We start from the raw sequence: 22018 nt of genomic DNA, 5'->3' as shown, positions 1-22018 counted from the left end.
ACACTTAAACCAGTCAAGCTTACTTAAACACCATTATTTAATTGTTCATCGTCGATAGCAGTCCTGTTGAATGATGAGGTAGAACACGTCAGTTATTCATCCTACGAAATATCAGCGAGGAAGATGAATGCTAGTGATCATCAAAGGAAGATTATAGCAAGTTCCCATACCTACTGTCACTGAAAGACGTATTATATATCATATTGTTTACAAAATATTTGACAATCTTTTTATCGTTATGCAGGATATCAGTATAAAGTAGAATAATACAGCATTCGTATTATTAATATTAGCTTTAGTGTTTCGCAATTAGTTTTCAGAACTGAAGGTATATGGTTAAGCACCGATACATATATATATATATATATATATATATATATATATATATATATATATATGTATATATATATATATAATGCTGTTATAAGTAAAGCTGGCAAACCTTAAAATTAAATAATTTTGGAACTACGAAAGACCTGAAAGTGTCCTAGTTTTCAGCACAGGATGTAAATTGTGTAAGCTCTCAAAGACGCAGATCGCAGTATCGAAAATCGAATTATCGAGAGCCGAAGGGCAAGGAAGAATTTAGAGTCAAAGGCAATCTGTCGGCCAAAGCTAGCATTCCACATAGAACTTTTTATAGAATTCTAATTCAAATCCTGCAAGTGCATTAACTGATCATAAAATACACCCCTCGTGGATTAAATCCAGGTCAGTTGGAAATATATGTGGTGTATTCCACGTGCATTTTGCGGGACTTAAAAAAAACCACCTGCAGCAAACAGTCGCTCTAAACGAAGCATCCCATCTTCACTAGCAGTTGAAGAGCGATCAGCCATAAAAAACGGCCTCGTCCTGGACAAAAAAAATCGAGTTCAATGACATTGCCAATAGGTTTGGACATAAGGTGATGGTAGTACTTGGAATGAACATCAGGGGTATTTGCTATTATAATATACTCGCCAAAAATGAATGCATCTGCTATGGGCTGTTACGATGGAAATTGAAAACATGCATTCTAATTACTAGATTCCATCGATATGCCTCAATCACTTTCTGGATTGATCAATGAAATTTGCAACGTTCACATTAACCCGTTTATTTTCCTGATCTATGTTTGTGTAATTACGGGATCCTATCTGCCTTAAAGAGGGAAACTGGTAGACAAGCGTACTAGAATATTAACTTTGCTTCGAGAAACCATAAATAGAGACACTGTATACGGGAAAGCGAGCGGAGCTATCCAAAAACTGGCAGAGTGGTGTGTAAAATATAAAGGAGAGTATCTCTAACGCGTACTAAAAGATCACCGTTATAGCCCAACTGGTTTAAAAGTTATTTCACTTCCCAGTGTGCTGGGTTTGCATGTAATATACAATATATATATATATATATATATATATATATATAGAGAGAGAGAGAGAGAGAGAGAGAGAGAGAGAGCACATTCCAATAGCTGTAGTTGTAAACCAAGCCGGTCATATAAGCAGGAAGTCAAAGTGCGACACAATCTTTCAAACGCGCACAATTTTATCAGAAAGAGCTACTCTATTTCATTCAGGTTAGATAGATTATATTGATCAGTGAAGCGATACAACAGCGTGGGAAATGATTAGCGAGCCGCGATGTGAGCGCAGGTTCCGAATTAGCTGAATGGGTAAGTATTGCACGCTATGGACATCGAGAAATCAGCACCCGAATAGAACAGATAATGAAGAGAAATTAAAGGAAAATTCCAGAAACATGTGCATCCATTATTCTCAGTTACTGCATACAGACTCTTATTTCATGTAGGTAAATAAGTTCGTCAACTGACAATGTGACAAACTGAAATCGTACGAAACGTACCGAACAAAGACGAATTTTATTTTAACCCTTAAAGATTGGCATACTTCCATTTGCGTCTCGTGCTATCTAGTGTTATTGTTTTTATCTCTATCACTAATCTACAAAACAGAATATCATTCTTGACGCTAATGATACACGTAGTGATCATTCGCAGTGGTATAAAATTATAAAAAACAACACCTGCACATGAATACACAACTACACTTGTTCTCTGGCATACTCCAGAGTTTCTAGCGAACCTGAACGCCTGCGTAATGGAAAGCATATATATAAGCATAGTGTTATGAAATAGTAATTTACCTACATGTATATAAAAGACGGAACAATGTACAATGCTGAAATAGGGAAGAGAAGGCGCGAAGTAATCGATGATACGTGCGTGGACTCCTCGACAAACGTTGCTTGCTATCTGGATGCTGGATTGGTTCGTATTATTGATGATAAAATAATAGACGGTAGCTATAACTGACACTTTATCTTTTTCTTTTACTTTTCAATACTTTGTATCGGCATTGAATTTACATGTTCTATGTCTTCATAAATCATCGCAGATATGTCCTTTGGCTTAAGACATGGCCTTAAAAAAGTTTTAGTTGCTTTAACTTTAGATTACCTGTATAGTAACTGAACACAAGTGGCGATTTTTGTACATTTTGTCGCTCTATTGTCGACCTATGTTGTCCTTATTTTGGCATTGTGAAATGCCTGGCGACCGAGATCGAATGATACATAAAATAAAATATGGTTATCTAAGACTGTCAGAGATATATATTGAAAATCGTTCATTTTCCTGGAAGTTCTAGTTAACTCTATTTCTTGCAGTAAAAATAATGACTCCGACAAAGAAGCAAATATACAATGAAATTCTTTTGTACGAAAGAGATTCTTGTAAGTTCAAACCTTGAATAATCTACGATCACAATCTCATTTCTCGCATTCGGGAACTACAATGCTTATCGATCCCTCTTCCACGAAGAAGCTTCTTAGCGAGATCTCCTAGAGCAAACAAAACTTCTTGAAGGTGATATTGAAGCCGTTGATTCTCTGTCCTCGCATATAAATGTTTTACAACACGATGCAAGTCTCGCACTTCACCACCGTAGTCTCTAGCCAGAATCGACTTATCAATATCTGAAGATGTCAAACAATCATTGTAAAGCTCAATTCAATTAAGCACTTTAATATCTACCTTCCCTGTGCTATTATAAGCTCATCGGAAAACGTGCGGGATACTACTGACATCGTACTTTGGCTGAAATTATATGGATTTTAGGTAACAATCTTTTTCTCAGTGCGAATTAATTCGAGAAAGTACAAGTTAAAAAAGCATAAAAGCCTTATATACTAGTTACAAATCAGAAAACAGATGGAAACTTGAAAAAAAATTCCATAGTATAAAAACTTCTTACTCTATACACGTCTGTCTTACTTTTAAGAAGAGTTGCCAGTCCTTCGGCCGCCGCCAATCGAACCATATCACTTTCGTCCGATGTCATTAGAGCCACGATAATGTTAAGCGATTGATGAAATATTCGTTCAACGTTCAAGAGCCTTGCGATGACCTCGCCCAAAAGCGAACAGCCAAAAACACGTATCAGCTCCTCTTCATCACTGCAACACCCGAAAAGAACCTGCAAAAATATTCTACATGCTAATTATTTTGCAAAAATAATATATGGTAATATTGCCATTTTATACATTATTTTTAGCTCAGGAAAAACTATATTTTGTAGTACTTTTGTATTTTGTATGTACTGACAAAATATCTCTGTTTAAGGTTCGTAGCAAATAATCCACGCCGCATGTTATATGACCGCAAAATTTGTCTATTTGTGAAACAATAAATTTGTACACTTTTTAGGCAAATAGTCAAATTATGTTTTATGTTTGTGCTATCTCCTGTACCTCAATGAGTCGTTTTGAATAGACAGACATCATGTCGCCAAATGACGGTACACATCGAGCAAGACACTCGGCCAGAAGTACCCGAATTCGGTTATCCTTAGTTGACACACCGCTGAGTACATCAATAAGTACAGGAAGCTGCCGAGCTGTGTCCAATTCAACTAACTGCGCGAAGCATTGAACCGCTCCTAAGTAGATGTATGAATCCGACTCTTCCATACCCTGCCTATAGAGTTATCATGTAAAAAACAAAACGATTATTATAGACAAGCATGAACATCATATACACTTCTAACCGATTCTGTATTCGAGACAGTGTGATATGTTCATAATTAATTTGACCTTGAAATAGTGGGCTTATAACAAGAAATTGCTTACCGGCACAAGTTGACAATTGTATCAATATCTTTGACTGCTTCGCTGTTTCTGGCAGATAGCAGTTTCCGAAGCTGAATGAATCCGTGACCCCGTATAGCAATATCGGGACTGTGTAGTTCATGTTTGACGCTTCGGTAGATGCTAGTCGTCCCGTAGATGGAAGCCCTAATAACATATATTGAAAAAAACATTGAATTTGTTTAATAAACGCTACCTTATCAAATAGATTCCAAGCGGCTATTTTTTTTTATAAATTTTGAGTCAGTTACATGGAAGAATTTGCCGTGTACGCAATTGTTGAAAACGTACTCAGTTCTTATTTCTTCTAGATTAAGCTCACGAGTGCAAAATATAAACGAAACTTACCTGTTTGACTTTTGGTTCTTCTGTATCCTTTTTGCTATCAGTTCTTCAAGCGTGGGCTCCCTCCAGTCAACAAGGTCTTCGTCAGGAGCCGAACTGTCCGCTTGATTCCACTCTATATTTAATAGTGCCTTAGTAGCGATGGGAGCAAATTTCCAGGAAAGGAATGGCACTGGATCCTTAAAGCTTTTTACATTTCCTGCCACTTCAAGTTCATCGATAATTTTAACAAGATCATTACACCGGTCAGTCAGGGGCCCGGAGATATCCTTTAGCAACTTTGAGGCAAGCTTAAGTCTACTAAGACCAGTCAAACTTAACTGATCACTATTTGACGTTAACGTTTCGAGCATACCAAGTATAAGGGTTAGGCTGTCGTCGTCATTGGTCGCGCTGGGTGTCAAACAGTACCTCTGAAGGTTCACTAGTGTGAATTCGGTCATCAGCTCGACATCCGCTTTTAAAGATTTTTGTACCAGAGGCTCGAACGCTGTGATGAGGGACGCTACGAAAACTCCGAAAAATATGCCCTTCTTTGGGGAAGCATCCTCCTTGAGCTGATCAAACTTACTAAGTAACACGAAAAAAAGCCTTGGTATAAGTCTAAACTGGGTTTTGCCAAGAGAAATAAACAACTCTACATAAGTATTGGCATTTAGTTGAAACGCATTATCTGTCACATTGTCGTCATCGGTGGTCGTCAACTGCACACCCCCTAAAATTCAGCAAAATCGAAAAATGATTACTACTTACAGAATCGCATGTTTTTCTTACTAATTCTGGCAGTGATCTAGACTATTGATCGCTATTGTTAGCCATGCTAGCCCATGGGTAATTTATACAAAAAGGCCGAAAACTCAGGTTGTTAAATCTGCCATGACTCGGCGCGAAAACATGCTAGAGACCTGACCAAACGGAAATTGAGAATCAACGCTATAGTGTGCTTTGAGCCATTCATGTCATTCTTATGGTATTTTTACAGTAGTGCTCACCGTTATTGGCAAATGATGCGTTCACATGTGGGTGCATCTGGAATCGTATTTCGCTTGGATCGAAAATCCCAATCGCTATTAGTGGTCCTTCCTCTATCTTGTCAGTAAGTTTTGCGACCATCTCCGTCGCCTGCTGAGTCATACTGCTAGCCGACTTGTGGCTAAAAGCTGCCACTTTTAGGTACACTGGCATTAGTGTCGCAAAAGCTTCCAACAACACAGCATCGTGGGGCAGCAGATCGAGTGCGTTCGAAACGAATTCGAAATGCTGACGAAGTTCCTCAGAGGAAACTGCACCTAGTCCACGTAGAACGTCAACGAAGTTCTTGAAGCACTTGCAGAAAACGTGTTCAATAGCCAAAATCGAATTGCAAGCCAAAAGCGAGTTCAGCACAGCCACAATTAAACGAAATTGGGCTAGATCCTTGCAAATATACATAATACTACGCAGCTGGTCGCCGATATTCATGAAATAGCTTTCCTGATCTATAAACGATGGGCAGCGAGCCACGAGCAAGGCGAAATTCTCCATCCGCTTCCACTCAGCGATGTCTGCGCCTAAGGAATCACTGACTGCTGTCAACAGGTGCGCTAGTCCGTTCTTGCGTAGTAGAGCATTTGAAAGTCTGCTTGAGCACGCCTTACGTAACCACGCCGGATTTGCATGTGACAAGATCTCCAGGAGGCATTTGATCATAGCCGGTTGAAATACCGTTGCTAGCAGATTATCGAGCTTTGGAAGGAGGCCCATTCGATCAGACTTCATTTCTGCTACAACGCTCTCCACAGTAATAGTTTCATTTTCGTCCTTGATTTCAAGTCCATGTGTAAGCCACACGTATATAGATAGCTCGCGCCCCTCTAGACTCGTCTTTTTACAATTTTCGATGCTTACTTTTCGAATAGGAGCGTGACACAGTTGAAACATTGTAATCAGAATGTCAGCTAAGTGTTTTTCGTAGAGAAGAGATCCAAATTGGTGTATAGAAGCAAAGTACAATAATAGATTGATAGAGCCGACAAGCCGTCGATGTTCCTGTAAAGCTCTTACGGGTTCGCTTGCTGGGGTTTTCTGAAATTCATTTGGCAGAATTTGAATTCACTTAAGTTGACTTGGCTAGAGGTTTGCGATCAGGTAACATTAAATATCAATGTAATATAGAGGCTCATTGTTAGAGTGTAGCATAATATAATAATAGCCATTAATATGAAAGGGCAGATTTTTGTTAAGGTACAAAGACACAATTGATTAGTTTCGGCTACACACTGATTGACTAAGTAATTGGGTATTACAATATAAATGCATGGGTATACAGTATTCACAGAACGTTCTACTAAAAATCAATTCTGCATTGGGCCAGGTACATGTACTTGACGCCCTCTATCCGTGACATTGAGTTTACCTGAGTACTTCTCCATACTGCTGGGAGAAGATTTGGTCGAATACTGTAACCGACAAGAAAGTCAAACGTCTGTGATAAAGTTTTCCTCTGAGAGACGCTCAGTATCACTGACTCTTTTGAATCAGTGAAAGCTGTCCTGGATAGTTCGTCAAGTAGCAGACTAATATGTTGCACCTTACGCCATGATGGATCTGTGCTAATTGGTATCGGCCCGTCGCTGCTGTTTCAGAGTCACAAATTGAAAAATAAAGCCCGAAGATATCTTACTGCAAATTTATACTGAGAATAACCATAGATGCGCCTGCTTGGGATTCTGTTTACGCAATGTAAACATTTCACCTGCCTACTTTTTTATTTCCAGTCAACACCATCAACATTCTCTTCTTATTAACCACACATAAGATAGATACATATTCAAACATACTCATATTGTTTGGCACTCTAGTTACTATGTGTGCGAAGTGTATTGTTCTCACATGTGCTTCTGGATGGATTGACAATTTTCCCAGTCGTCATCCTTCAGCTTTTCCAACACGCCAAATAAACCATTCGCCAACATTATGCACCTCAACACACACAAACCGAGTACTTTTTGTGCAAATTAGATTTGGCATGTGAAATTTATTAAAGTGCTGCGAACCCTACGAAAAGCTGTCGGCTGTTTTAACACACACACACGCACTTGCCGAGAAGAAATATTTTGCTACACTTATATGCGCACTATCGTATATAACCTTTGATAGACGGATGTTCGTATTATAAATCGACTAGTTTACAGAAACAAATTTATCATTGCTTCTAGAAACGTTCAAAACAACCAACTCAGGCCTATCAGACCACTTCTGCGTTAAATACATTTAAAGGCGGCCGTTGTTAAATTTATACGACTGCTAAAGTTTTCTTCAACTTGAAGTCTAATGTGTGAGTTTAAAAAATTGCAACCTCTTGATTACATCGCACGATTACTTCATAGTAAACTACATTTATGTTAATTGGTGGAATAAATAATACTGTGTATTAAATCATTTTCTAGTCACCTACATCTACCGTGTAGTATATGTTAACAACGGCCTAACTCGAAGCAGTAACCTTGGGTTTTCTCAGCCAGAGCCTTCTCAGCCAGTATGCACTATATTGTAAATTACATCAAAGTTGTTATCAAAAAGGCTCCACTCTGAAGGAGCACTAGCTATATGCGTTGCAGCGAATGAAATCGAACAGCGGCGCTCTTTACGAGCACTGGAGAACCACACAAGACCAGAATGTTATTTCTGTATCCCGTGTAGATCTTCTTTATTCCACCATATTGCAAATACCGGTGGCACTGCGACATTTAGACGAAACTGTTTATATGGACATGATACCCTTGCACCCATTGAGTAGTTGTTTTTGTACAAACTGTCTGTGAACCTCTAAATAAGTAGGTGCTGTGGTTTATGAATGTTTTATAAAATAGGTTGTCAGTTGGCGTTACATCACTGTCACATACTGAGTCGACTGTTTCAAAAATACAAGTGTCATTAGATGTTTTGATAGCAGAGAAAGTACTGCATGAGTTTGGTGTTTGCGGAAAGAAGAAAGTACTTGCCGTTTCGTATTCGTCTAGGTCGAATGAGCGAAAACCATCCGTGGTATCTTAATTTTGGAAGGCATCTAAGTGCTACCAGAAGCCATCATCTGTAAGATAGTGTCTGTAAATATTGCAGATCCGACGTCAGTTGGCAGCCATGTCGAATCGACACCTCAAACGGCTCGAGCAGCAAAATGATATCAAAGGAATCGTCATACCTCCCATTGACAAAAAATTATCGAATGAAGACGATCTCGCTGCGAAGCCACAAAAAACAAGCATATTTCAACTGGTAAGTATTTGTGCTATACTATAAGAAGTATAATAGCGCTTATGATGGAATCGAAATCGACGGAAATAATCCTATGCACCTAAACTTGCACTGTTGATTTTTTTGCCTGCTTATCCGATTCCATATGCGAGTGCAACTCGGTGCTTAAAAAAAAGTGCTTAGGCGGTAAAAAGTTGGCAATTATTTCAGTCCCAGCCTCGTAAAGCTTATTGTCCAAAAACAAACTAACTCAGGTTGTCATCTGGCATGTTAATAACGTGTTTCGTATGGTAGGAAACATCAAGCCTACAACAATAGCCTACTTTTGTGTAACGGAAACGAAGGTGAATGCTTACTTTGCGAATCAGGCGTTTTTCAACTGTAGAAGACAAAGCATTTATATGTTATTTGTATCACGTAACGTTTTACTTCAGAAACGTCCCAAACTGCAGATAATCGATTTCGTTTGGTTCATGCTCAGTAAGATTGTCATTTGGTGTCAAAAATTACAATTAATTGCAAAGTTGCTATTTAAGATATATAAATCCATGGACCAGGGACGAAATTAATGTTTACCCTGTGAGGATGTAAGATTGATCTTGGCATAAAAAAGCGACAATACAGGTCATACATAGAACGTTCAAGTATTCATTATATGTAACTTACGAGCTGTAAATGAATACCGAACTTTGTTTTGATCACTATCTGATATAAAAAAGTTAATTACGAATGTTTATCGACGGCAGTCCTGGGTAGGATACTAGATTACCGTTTCTTCTTCCGCATATTTGTCGATGTTATACAGCAAGTACCATCGATCTACCAGTACTAAAGCTTCTTTTTGCAGAGGCACAACAAAGTATAAAAGTATTGTGTCCACTGAAAAAACCGTATTAATAGCGAAGAGTAAAAGTATACCCGTGACTACAATAACATGGGTAAGCTACTAATATTTGTAGGGCCATAGGTGTTATGAGCTTAATATGCAAAGCAAAAATCTTCGCCGTTTAAACCGCCGTTCATGATTCTCGTCTATTCTGTCTTCATTCTGGAAGTTGGCCAATGAATCAAACGGTGAGGATGACGAGGTCGAGGCAACTGCCTTGCTTGTTCCCCCATCCAGTAGTAAAGATGATAGTGACACTGATCGTAGTGACAAGGGCGGAGAACAGGGCAAGAGCCCCGACAGAACAGAACTTTACAGTACAGGCGGTGGCAAAGGGAAGAACCGCAAGAAGCGCAGGAACAGGAAGAATAAAAGCGGGTGCAAAACAGAAGAAGTGGCGAGAGTTGACGACAAACATGAACTTGAGAAGGAATTAAAGTGCGCCGAACATGTAAGTCGAAGCCAACGCCTAAGTTATCTTGTGTACAAATTATATTTTTATTACACCGAATACTTTTTGTGTGCTTGTAATTTTTTTCATGTCCGACAATTCTTTACTTCGGATAATAATTTGTGATCCGATGTAACAATTTATACTTTTTTGCTTGATCTTAAGCCTGAAGAGTCTCACGATTTTCGGCTCCGAAGCTTCCCGATATTTCCGAATACTGCGTACAAAGTGTACACGGTGAGAGTATAATACCAGAATCAATGTAACTGGACATTTTTTGTTCGGTCTTCTTTTACGCTTAAACAGCAAAGTCGGCCTGCTAAAAGTGACACCGCAGTGAGGGTCGATCATGTGTTGAAGTCGGCGCTCTCCTTTCACGTCAAGCGTCTTAATCCAGAGAGGGAACTTCGTCTTAAGTTTGGAGCTGCCGTGCTTCGCGAAGAACGTCATCAGCAACAGCCACAGTTGCCTCGAGGAGCTGGAAAGCGGCTCGTGTCTGGGGCAATGCGAAGTCTTCTAATTCCAGATGCAGGTAGGTCTTTCCTATGAATTTGCCTAAAAACAGTTAATCACATACTTTATCTTCGGTTACCTCTTCAATAGTTGATGCCCTTACCATTAATATTCCATGGCTTATTAGCTTCTAATTGCTTTTATATACCTAGAAAGAGGAGAAAGAAGAAAATTAGTAATGTGACATTGCAGATGTAAATACACATCTCGTAAATGAAATGCTTAAACCACACACTTTGACAGCCAGCATTGCTTGTAGTTTCTTTGCGTGGCGGGTACCTCGATAGGCTGGAAGATATCATAAAGATTTGAAACGCTTAACATACAACTTTTTTTTAATAAAGAGGTTTCTGTTGCATTTGCTCTGTTTGAGCAGAAGAGTGAGAACAGCAAAATAGTTATTCGTGTTAAAATAGAAACATGTCTTCTTTTGTTTCTTTTTCAGAATACTTAAGAGAGGGTATTCATATAACATTGTTATCTGTTTCTGCTGTTATTGTTTTTATCCTTATTTTTGTTGCTGCAGCGTATCACTTCCTTGTTATGCAGGGTAGAAAAATTGGAGGCATCGTGATGGAGCCTGTTCCAGATCGGGTGGGCTATTTCGAATACAAATTCTCCCCACACTATTGGCGTACGCAGGCAGAATTCATGCTTCTCGTGAATAGCTTCAATCAGGATGACATTTTAGGGATGCTACAAAGGTGCGTTTTTTATGAACAATATAAACGTCATAATAAGATTCATACGTTCAAACTATGGGAATCCTTGGTGGACTGGTTGCCATAACGGACATGTGTTTACGTACTATTCATAGTACCGGACGAAAGCCAGTTATTTTTAGAACAAAATAACAAACTCGTCGTGAAGAACAACATTCTGTCGTTTTTGAGCTAAGATCAACTATTATCCAATCCTCCCGTGTTGGATGAAGGCTATGTGCTACGTTATTAATAATTTCCAGGTAGTTTCCAGAGAATACTAGGATGATACTAGAAGATTATTAAATTAACTGGAAAAATCTATAAAATCTTTTATAGATTTTCCGGTTAATTAATAGACATCTTCCTATTATTTTAGTTCATTTTTAATAAAAATCCTTCTTAGTATTTTATTTTTAAGTTTATATTTCTACCGCACAACAATTTGTCTTTACTACACATAGGTTTTCAATGCACAAATTAATGGCATATTTAAAGAAAGAATATCGATATTGTCGTTTGGGTCATTCAAATAAGCTTCGAACTTTTTTCGCCGTTTTCCATCTTTTAATCCTTTTAACTATTTTGAGCCTTCGCGATTTTAGAACTCTCAGTCTCTTATTAGCGCACTGTTTAATTTCGTTGGAATTTTTTGTAGCGTATTTCAGTGATATTTTGACGAACTTGCTAGTATCGCTCGGCATACGGTTACTAGTAACAACATATTTGCAGATTAAAGGAGGAATATTTCGAAATAGACTAGTTTGTCCTAGATTTTTCCGGTGGATAGTGGTTATATTAAATAAACATGATCGTCAGGAATGACACGTCTAGTATATGCAAACGTTCATTGTAGAAACAGTCGTAGAAGTAATGCATAAAAACATTAATTAGGTGTGCTAACCTCAATACTGCCGGCAGAGGATATAACGGGTTTGGCATTAACCTTGTTCGTGCTCTTTTAATACGAATCGCTGTCTATTCTAGAATTAGCGATCACGTAGATACGTTACTTCAAGTAGCCACGATTTGTAGAACAAATGAAGAGAAAACTCCAGCTTCGAAATTCGTTGAGCAGGCAATCTTCGTCATGGAGAAAGCCTTTCATTCGGCATTCGATCTGAAGAGTGGGAACTGCCGACTAGACTATCGTGCGAAGCCAAACCGACCTTTATTTATTGCCCTCTTCCAGCATGCATACTATCTGTGTGAGTTCCCTTGCATCTAATTTTCAATTCAATTTTCTGTTCAAGCCAAAAACTCATAGCAACAATTTAATAGAACATGTCAGATACGCGTGCGTTTTTATAAAGGGTTGGTAAGCTAATAAAAACCCACATATTTGTATTAAGGTATATAAAGAAATATATTTATTATTGTATTTGCTATGCTATATCTAATCGCCCATTAAATATGTTGTAAATTTAGCTGAACGAGGTTGCCCTCAAACGGCGCTGGAGTTTTGCAAAGTATTGCTATCACTCGACCCTGAACACGACCCTTTGGCGGTTCTTCTAATCATCGACCACTATGCTTTGCGTGCCCAGGAGGACGAATGGCTAGTGCACTTCTTTGAGACGTTCCAAAGGGTGAATTTTGATCAAATTCCAAATTCAGTGACAGATTGACATCCATAAAATCATGCAGTGATTTACCGTAACTACGGGGCCAAACCTATCGGAAGATTTCCGAGTGCTTTAGGCAAAGTAATTTCTATGAATGTGCCATTGTTTTTACGTATCTTTCAGGCGGGCCGAAATTTAGACCAGTTCGTGAATTTTGCCTATTCGATCGCTTTATCACAGTTCCGTCTAAAACGGTACGATGAGGCCGATCGCCTACTCATCAAAGCTTTGACGAATTTTCCTCAAGTCCTGAAGGCTATCACGGATAAGAACTCGATTATAATGGATAAAAAGATAGCGAGTATCTTCGATAAACATTATCCGTACGATGTAACAGTTCATCTCTATGCCGAGAGGTAAACGACAAATCATTTTCTGTTAGCTGTTTCCATAAAGCTGTTGAAAACAAGCAGCTAACAGCAGTCCAAGGATTGAATTTCAGGGTGTGCATATTAATATTTTCGAGTGTATCTACAGTCTTTCACAAATATCCGACTGGCAGAATGTCTGCATTATAGACTATTTTTATGATCTACAAAGGAAGTCGGTAATTTAATATCAACTTATGTATTACAATTTTCTTGTTTTTTTTTCACACAGATGCGCTTGGATGTATCGAGAACCGGAAATTCTGCGTTGGATGGAGCGAATAACCACTAAAATGGTGGACTCTGGAATACGCATTGCATCGGTTGATACGCCACATCGCCCACGACGCAATATTCTGCGTCACATCACGCAATCCCACGTGCCGGGCGTAACGATAATTGGACAATATCTGAGCAATATAGAAGACCGACAGCGTGAGTATGTCAGCAGTCTCAATACCGAAACTGCCTGTTAGATCACAGGGTCTGAACGTTTTCTTTGTATATCACAACTAAGATAATTTATTGGCATTGTAGCTTGAATATTGAACCATCACTAAAGACGACGATTAGAACATAAAAGTGATGTAAAACCATAAAACTAGGTTACTAGCTTAGGGTGGAACGTACTGACTTCGGATGTGGTTAATATTGGGTTGAGCATGCTAATCCGATAACGTGTATGATTTCTAAAGCGTGTATGCGATTGTGTCTGTAAGATATAGCTACTTTCTTTTTGCAACTACAGTCATGCGGGAATAGTCTAAAGATAAGAGTATCCGTTAATATACAGTTCTAAACAGGTTACTCAGATCAACGGCAGCTTTCATTACAGAAGCCAACAACAGCGTTGTTGCCTTGTAAATAAGTGACAATAAACTTACACTAATGAATAATTTGTAACAAGGGCTCATAGAGAAGTAAATTTCTAGCTATGTCACAAGGTTATATTATGATATATTAATACTCGGGAAGTTTCATATTTGACGCTTTATTTTAATTTTAGCAATATACGACTTCGATCCATTTCCTCCGAAGGACGCTTATGGAGATTTATCACCTGAGTTGTTGTCTATCGCTCCGGATAACATGTTGTCGGAATCAACTCTCGCAAACTTTCTGAACTCACTCCATCCCTCTTGGGTGCGTAAACTATTTCGTAGAACAGTTGGAAACGGAGCTCAGAGGAAATGAGAGCATCTGGCATACTCTTTCTTGAAAATGCACTATAAAACCGTAGCCCTCAAGTACATTACCGTTGAGTAAAACAAGAAACACAGCTAACGTTTCTCCTTAAGCTGTGAATTTTATCTAATTCACTGTGTCTTTGTCTCTAAATCACTAATAGTGAAAGACACACAGAATTAATTCATAACGAATCTACCAAATAAATTTCTTTTCTCGTTAACTTGTTACTCCCTCTCACTCTACTTCTTTTAATTTTGATTTCAATACGCATTCAAATTTCAGACCGGTCAAGACGAAAATGGCGATAATAACGGAGCAAATAACGTAATGGAGGGCGTTTCCAACCTCGTTGACGCGGTCCTAAACCTCATGTCCAATATCACAGGGGGTAATGGACCACAACAGAATGACAACAATAATGAAGATAATAACGCTAATCGCAGAGCAGCGGTAGAACGAGGAGCTCAGGGCGGACCACCTGATCTGGAGCTAAACGAACGACCTGATCAGGACAATATTAACGGTGCTGGAGGAGAATCTGATGACCAGCAGCAATCAAGAGATGACCCGCCTCAGCGATAGCATTATCTTCTAACAAAATAGCATAAAAGGACGGTCATTGGTCCTAGTATAATGATATGAAGGATAAAGTTAGTTTTTAATGTTCGTTGGCTATGTTAAAGGTAACAGGGAGACTAAATTTTCGACCATTTGCCGACAGAATTTTGTTATGATAACGAGGAATGTTACCAGCTATAGTACTATGTGTTATTAATAATACAACGATATTCCTGCTGTTCATATGTTATGATGTAATGGTCAATGTAGTAAAATACAGCAAAATATTGACCGAGCAATTATTTTTATACAATAGAAGGAATTGACTGGCCCGAGAAAAGGAACGATGACTCAGTTGTAACTGTGTGTAATACTGAGATTAGCTATTCCACATTCTAACGTAAGTCTAATATATGATTTGCGAATGAGATTTTTTTGGTTGACGATTTGCTGTTAGATTACCATGTGAAAAATTACCACCTGTGCATTGCTAAATGTAGACAATTACATCGATGCCAGTGGCGAAACGCAATCACAACGGCATACACCAGAGAAGCAGGAATACGTTGCACTCAAAACAAACATGTAACCATTTTCGTCGGAGCCAAAAAATTTATTGTGGGTAATAGTACGAATTCAAAGGCTTGCCTGGTATTAAAAGGCTAGGCAGCTTGATCCACAGGAAGTTTGGCCAAAGAAATATACCGTAGCTTCCTGATTATTGTACTTCACTCTAGTGTGTTGCAGACATCAAAATAAGTTTATCAAAATAACGATTTTTGACGGTGTCTATGACGGGTATGGCCTCATTACGTTTAGGGGAGTACAGATTATAAAAATGGCTTGTTTACTTCGGCAATTATTAAAGACCTCACTGAAAAATCCGTCATTCAGTAGTTTGATGATCTGAGCTACAATTATTATATAATTGTGTTTAGTTAACAGGAAATACTTTTTAAGATTTGTTGTCTTTAAATATCCGGTTTATTTAATTCGAATTCATGTATATTTTGAAATATAGCGGGGGAACAACGTGGCAGACTATTGGCTTAAGTGATACTTGACTACGGTTCCAAAATATTAGAGTATCGCAGAAGATGCACATAGACAAAGAAAACTCCCAACTCAGGTTCAGCAAATCGAACGATAGACTGCCGTCCAAAAATGACAGTTCGTCAATTTTCCCATATAAAATTTCAGACGAAGACCGCGTGTAGCATGAACAAGAATAAACCATATAAATTCGTTGAACAAGACCATTTTTTCATCAAGTTTTTTTCTGATGTTTGATTGGTTAATGATTATTGGTTAAAAACATCAGCTCGAGACAGATTATTCAATATTGATCATAGAAGCTACTCGATGATGACAGTTGTGGATAAATTTTTACCAGCGTTTCATAGCGTTGTTTATGGATTCCTTATACAAAATATGCTGTCAGCCTCGTATGGATGTTCAATTATGTCATTCAGATTCATCTTAGGGCCCTATCTATCCAAATGTTCAGAAGGGGGCTTCAAGTGTTTTGAAGTATAAAACGCAGTTTAATCCCAACTAGATCAGATTATTAGATAAAATGACGCATTTTTCGACAACTCGTAACTTTGTTGAGAAATACATTTTCTAATATATATAAACTTATTTAAACGGGTAAATTATATACCTCTAATTATTAGCGTCTTATATTTCAGAGATTTGTTGTTCAGTTAAATATTTACTTCATTCACGAGTTTCCACGTCAAAAGCCATACATCCATTGTGTTTGAAGATGTTGCATAGGATGCGTCCCTGCACGCACTTTCATTCATACCCATCTACAAGTAGATATATACAATAAATTAATCAACATTCCTCTACAACATGATGTCACTTTGCACAACGAGGCAGACTAGTAATTTCTTATATTTCAGTCGAAGCCTGCCTTTCAGTTCAGATTCACTTCTTGATTTTTATTCACACCATTTCTTTACTTTTCGAGCTTTTTACGTATCTCCAGTATATGATGACATCAAATACATTCTATTACATATTTTTTTCCTAGTTTCTTTTTAAAATACCGTACTAATTGTAAATACATTTTTACATTTAATTCATAGATTGTAACTTCTGTTCCTCCCGAACCATGTATGTTAATGTTTATAACTGTGCACACCTAGATATTACCTCCTATTCTTTATGTCTTTATTCCTCCCCTATCTCTCTTCATGTATATGATACTGTAGTATCCACTCACCCACTAGTAATCCTTTCAAAGATAATGTTCTGCCCGATGAAGCTCTCAGGGTATATTTCTACCTACCTTTGGCTGTATATTGCTTAGGACAATACACCTGTAAAAGTATCGCTTAAGTCAAAAATATTTCACGCCATAAATCGTATCCCAGCTCTCTCTAGTTTTGCTAGGTTGAAATATAGGCACTTCGTTTTATGCGGGCAAGTGCCAGCCATCTGAATATGGTTTCACCAGATCCTTGCTTGTTTTCGTTCTTATCGTATACATTAAGTGCGCAAAGTAATCCGGTAAACCAATACGACCTCGTTGACTTCATGATGGAAGGACTGGAGGATGCATAATTCCGTTGATGCGGCGATAAAATGGAGTACCTGAAAAACTCAATAAAAACAACGCTGGCCTTTTTTGTCTTCTGACAGAGCAACTGTTGCATAGGTTTATTTACAATCAAGAGACAATAATGCGCCTCGACCATTAATGGTTATGTTAGAGCGGTCGAAACTACCTAATTGTTTTTGTGGTGCTTTTTATAAATGGCTATCATATTCTCGTCGTCATCGTCATAGTCACCGTTATTTTGCTCATGTCACTGGTTGAACTTTTGCGAAATGTATAGTATCCGCGTTGTCTCTATGATTACCATTATTACACCCACCTTCAAATATATTTCTTGGTCACAAAGATTTGTCCTCGATGAAAACAGCACAACAACCCTACCGTTTCGAAGAACATGTTGCACGCTCAATCCAGATAAAAAACAACTTCCAAGCAAAGAGCCCACGTTGGAATCGACAGTTTTCGACACATTCGTGTCATTTGGTTGCAAACAAAAGTATCGTCACCGCCAATACTCAGGTCCAGCGCAATAAAAAGGCGAGGTCTTGCTCCGCGTCTACTTTCTCTCTAACGAGATGAATCTAGTTATTGAAGAGATTTTGTAGGTGCCTCTTTTCACTTTCGATGAATTTCGTATAACGATGCCGATCGTAGGTTTAACAAAATTAATAACCGTTATTATCAGTTGCTAAGTTATGAAAATTCTGTATGTGTCGACATTTTTATTGTTCTCTATATATAGCTTTGATATATCACGGTTTATACCTATAAGCAGGAAAGTGTAATCCAATTAACGTAATTTTAAAATTCCGTTTAGAAACAGGTGCAACTAAACTTTTACGAAAGTATTCAACATTACTGTGGAATGCTCATGCTCCCTTAAAGTCTTTAGATAAAAGCTAAGCAAGTAGGTGGCAAAAAGCACAATTTACTAAATTTTCGTTACACTTAATGATAGTTAATTTTACCCTTTGATTCCACCGTTGGACGATTTGATTAATGTACAGATAAGCTGTTGTTGTTGTATTCTCCGTAGGAATGCGGTTAAATGAACCATCTTTTTGAAATGTACCTTCTTATCTGTATGAGCGAGTGAGAGGGAAGTTAAGCGATAGATTACTATCAAAATGGCTCGAATAATACTACTGTTGTTGTTGGAATCTAGTTCATATCTTCATATTGCGATATATTATTATTATTAACTATGTAATTGTCAGACTTTCTTTGCCGTACCTCCGTAAGGATCGGTTATAGAGACTGAATAGCACACCCTGTGACAAACTAACCCGCTCTCACGTTATCGATCGACAATATAGGACAGAATCTTGTGCATTGACGCTAGTTGTATCAACCTTTCAATTTAATGTTTTCTGGTGGGGAGGCCACCACGTGGAATAGCGTATGTAGTTTGTAATTACATACCCCGGAGAAAGAAACCATTCGGTTAACAACAATTTCTACGTATAAAATAGCCCTGTTCCATTTAGAAATGAATTCTCGATTCTACAAAAAGCAATAATTTCAGGACAAATTTCTCCACGAGATTTTTACTATCTGGGTGGCGTAATCTAGGGTTTGTTTTCCATTATGGTAACAACTTACACGACCAGTTTCATACCATGTTAGTGAATCTGAATATGTTTTGCCCATTATCTTATTTATTGCGCTGTTCCAATTCGAAGTCGCAGTCCTGGCCAAGAGACCGGTGAATTTTCTGGTATTCTGAAGAAGATCAACTTGTTATTGCTAATCCATCATGTTTCCGACTGAGGACCAATTGCTCAAATCGACGACCCTCATTATAAGAATCGTACTCGTCCCTTTTAGCTTCTGTTACCATTTCGTAAATAAGTAATAATAATTATAACAATAGTAGTAGAAGCAGTTATTGTAGCACTATCATACAAGTACACACTGTGATGGTAACCAATACATGGGTAGGCTTCACGCTTTCTGTTAGTGGAGAAAGAGTAAAATAATTCGTGTATGAACTATAATAATAGCAATGAAGATATTAACTTGAATGAATGAACCAGCCATGAACAAAACATGGAGGAAAATTTCTCCAGAAACTCAATTCCATGTTGATATATTGTTATTATGGTACTTCGTAATAATAATCATCCCGTCATGCTTGCTGTATACGTACTCGTTCATATATACACATAAGAATATATGTAGATATATTCTTATGTGTATGTTGTTATAACCAAGATCATTTCGCTAAGTTGATAACTTAAAAGCGATCGGCTACACGCACAAACTGCGCAACGTGAACCGTTTATTTGTTTTCATTCTCTGCGTCGTATGTTTATAAACTTCTCGTTTTTAACAACAGAATAGTTACGCATATTGTGGAAACAATACTAATTTTTGTATTAATAATTATAATAATATAGTACAAAGAAATTTTTCTTATGTCATCATTCTGTCTAGGCCCGATGGAGCTGACCTGTCATATTCTGGTCGAGCCACCAACAGTACAGTATTATATGTATGCACAATATATACAAAATTATCTACTACATTATATATATATATATATATATATATATATATATATATATATATACTGCTTTCTAAGATGTCTTCTTCTTGTTTCTATGTTAAGAAAAACCGAACCTGACAAAAGCAAGCTGCTTCTCATATATATATATATATATATATATATATATATATATATATATATATATGCTTGTATATATAATAACAATATGTATATAGACATCGACATTACCGTAGCTATCATTTACCAGTATGTATGTATATATATGTAATCATATCAAATGAGGAGGACATATGCGACACCTAATCTTTTTTTGTCTACAGTCAACATAAAGTACAGTTATGATGATATAATAATCAGAATAATAGTAATTGCCGTGATAACAGTAATAAGAGCTATAATCGAGAATATTGTAATAAACGAATAATAAAGCTACAAGTACTCGGAGAGGCCTATGCTGAATTAGGCTAATAATTGAGGCTAGATTTCTCTTATTCTCGATTCCGTTTACAGTTTACAGCCGGTTATGTCGTTTACATTTTATCATATCTTATCCTTCGTGGGCAGGATCTAACTGGAGAGTTTTCATGTTTTACACTGTTCAATTTTTCTCTCTCTTTTTATAGGTTCTTCAACGATCCATTCGTTTCTTTTGCATTGCTTGCTCATAAATTCTGCTCCTTTGTGTTGCACTATATAATTATTACCCACAATAATAGTAATCATCATCATAATTGTAATCAGTTTATAATGTGATCCGCTTTATGTGCGCACACTTTGTTTTCCGCTTATAGTGCACAACTAACAAAATTACGTTTTTCTCCAGCAAAAAACAAGTTTTTCCTTTGTTTCGATCCGCCCTGTTTGTCTGATCTTACTCGACCAGTTTTTTCACTCAATATTTATTTCTTCTCCGTCCTATTAATGAAACGACAATAATAAGATGTTTTCCACACTGATCGATCGGCTCCAAATAGCTGGACTTGTAATGGATATATAGTGCCATATGCATGGGGACTACTCGAAGCCGCACATTTTCACTGACCACACCCATATGAAAATAAGCGCTAGGGGAACCGACGTGCGTGTAGCGTAGCCACTGAAATAGCGTTCTGTGTGTGTTGCCGGACTGTGCAGCAGGCGCAGGCGGAGGCACTCTTGTTAACCGTACTATATCGATTCCGTCAAATACCCCTCATGATGTCTTTGTGGCCTCTTACCGCTTTGTTACGCTGACTAGACTACTTTAGGACAGACTTAGGGGGCGAGGGAATAAACTATTACTGTTACTACTATTATGGTATCAAGGACCGAGCACCCACGCGTCGCAATTCCCCCAAACACATGGCAGGGTGTGTCATGGCATCGCAGTATGCGGCTTTTGACAACGGCAACCATCACAACTGCCACACGCATGCATCAATGCTGGTGCCGTATTGTCTTTCATTTAATAGATTCTTTCTGCCATTTTCACCTGCGATCCCCGAGCTGCGCTTGATGTACAAGGCGCATTGCCATTAATGAGCCCGTTTTATCAACTGTTGTTATCTTACATGGTCGTACACACACGCACACACAGATATAGATATATACTATTATATAATTATTGTTATTCTTACATGTATCTCATCGTTAGTGTTGGTCATTCATGCGCACTGTCTTTCTCTGTTGCGCGATCTGTCTCTCCCTGACCTTTTGCGGCTTCTTCTGCCATTAATATAGAATCTTGTCACTGTTTTTAAGATCCAGACAAAATATTAAATTCCATTATCAGCGGCATCACCATCATCAACATACACGGTATATGTATATATATAGTCAGGCATTAATCCACCTCCTGTTCACGGTTTGAACATATTTACCATCGCTTAAAAGATAGAAGCGATTATTGGCGCACTTTACCCGGAAGGAGGTTGGCTGCCA

The 22018-nt window shown here is 37.9% G+C and overlaps 2 protein-coding genes across 4 annotated transcripts; one reads left to right on the top strand and one right to left on the bottom strand.

The window, feature by feature from the left end:
* Positions 1-2308: 2308 nt before the first annotated feature.
* Tango6 (transport and golgi organization 6) lies at positions 2309-7910 on the bottom strand. Of its 3 annotated transcripts, none has more exons than XM_022795496.2 (8): positions 7366-7910; positions 6890-7109; positions 5487-6558; positions 4498-5209; positions 4132-4296; positions 3754-3979; positions 3278-3479; positions 2309-2979 (listed from the first exon to the last, which is right to left on the bottom strand). In XM_022795496.2, the coding sequence occupies exons 1-8, from the start codon at positions 7446-7448 to the stop codon at positions 2765-2767; spliced, it is 2895 nt and encodes a 964-aa protein (XP_022651231.1). In that variant the 5' UTR covers positions 7449-7910; the 3' UTR covers positions 2309-2764. The 3 variants fall into 3 exon arrangements, with proteins under 3 accessions (XP_022651231.1, XP_022651234.1, XP_022651235.1); XM_022795499.2 differs by having other exon boundaries at positions 6890-7106; XM_022795500.2 differs by having other exon boundaries at positions 6890-6932.
* A 251-nt stretch (positions 7911-8161) lies between these two features.
* Positions 8162-16276, top strand: Nulp1 (Nuclear localized protein 1). Its single transcript, XM_086985048.1, has 11 exons — positions 8162-8309; positions 8596-8751; positions 9786-10067; positions 10374-10599; positions 11107-11284; positions 12269-12489; positions 12710-12870; positions 13030-13262; positions 13507-13709; positions 14281-14417; positions 14745-16276. Exons 2-11 carry the CDS (start codon positions 8617-8619, stop codon positions 15042-15044), a joined length of 2076 nt encoding a protein of 691 aa, XP_086841174.1. The 5' UTR covers positions 8162-8309; positions 8596-8616; the 3' UTR covers positions 15045-16276.
* Positions 16277-22018: the final 5742 nt, after the last annotated feature.

The sequence above is a fragment of the Varroa destructor genome, unplaced genomic scaffold, assembly GCF_002443255.2.
Source record: "Varroa destructor unplaced genomic scaffold, Vdes_3.0 BEIS01000003.1, whole genome shotgun sequence".
Taxonomy (NCBI): domain Eukaryota; kingdom Metazoa; phylum Arthropoda; class Arachnida; order Mesostigmata; family Varroidae; genus Varroa; species Varroa destructor.
The sequence above is the reverse complement of the archived record's forward strand: the minus strand, read 5'-3'. Positions and strand labels throughout refer to the sequence as shown.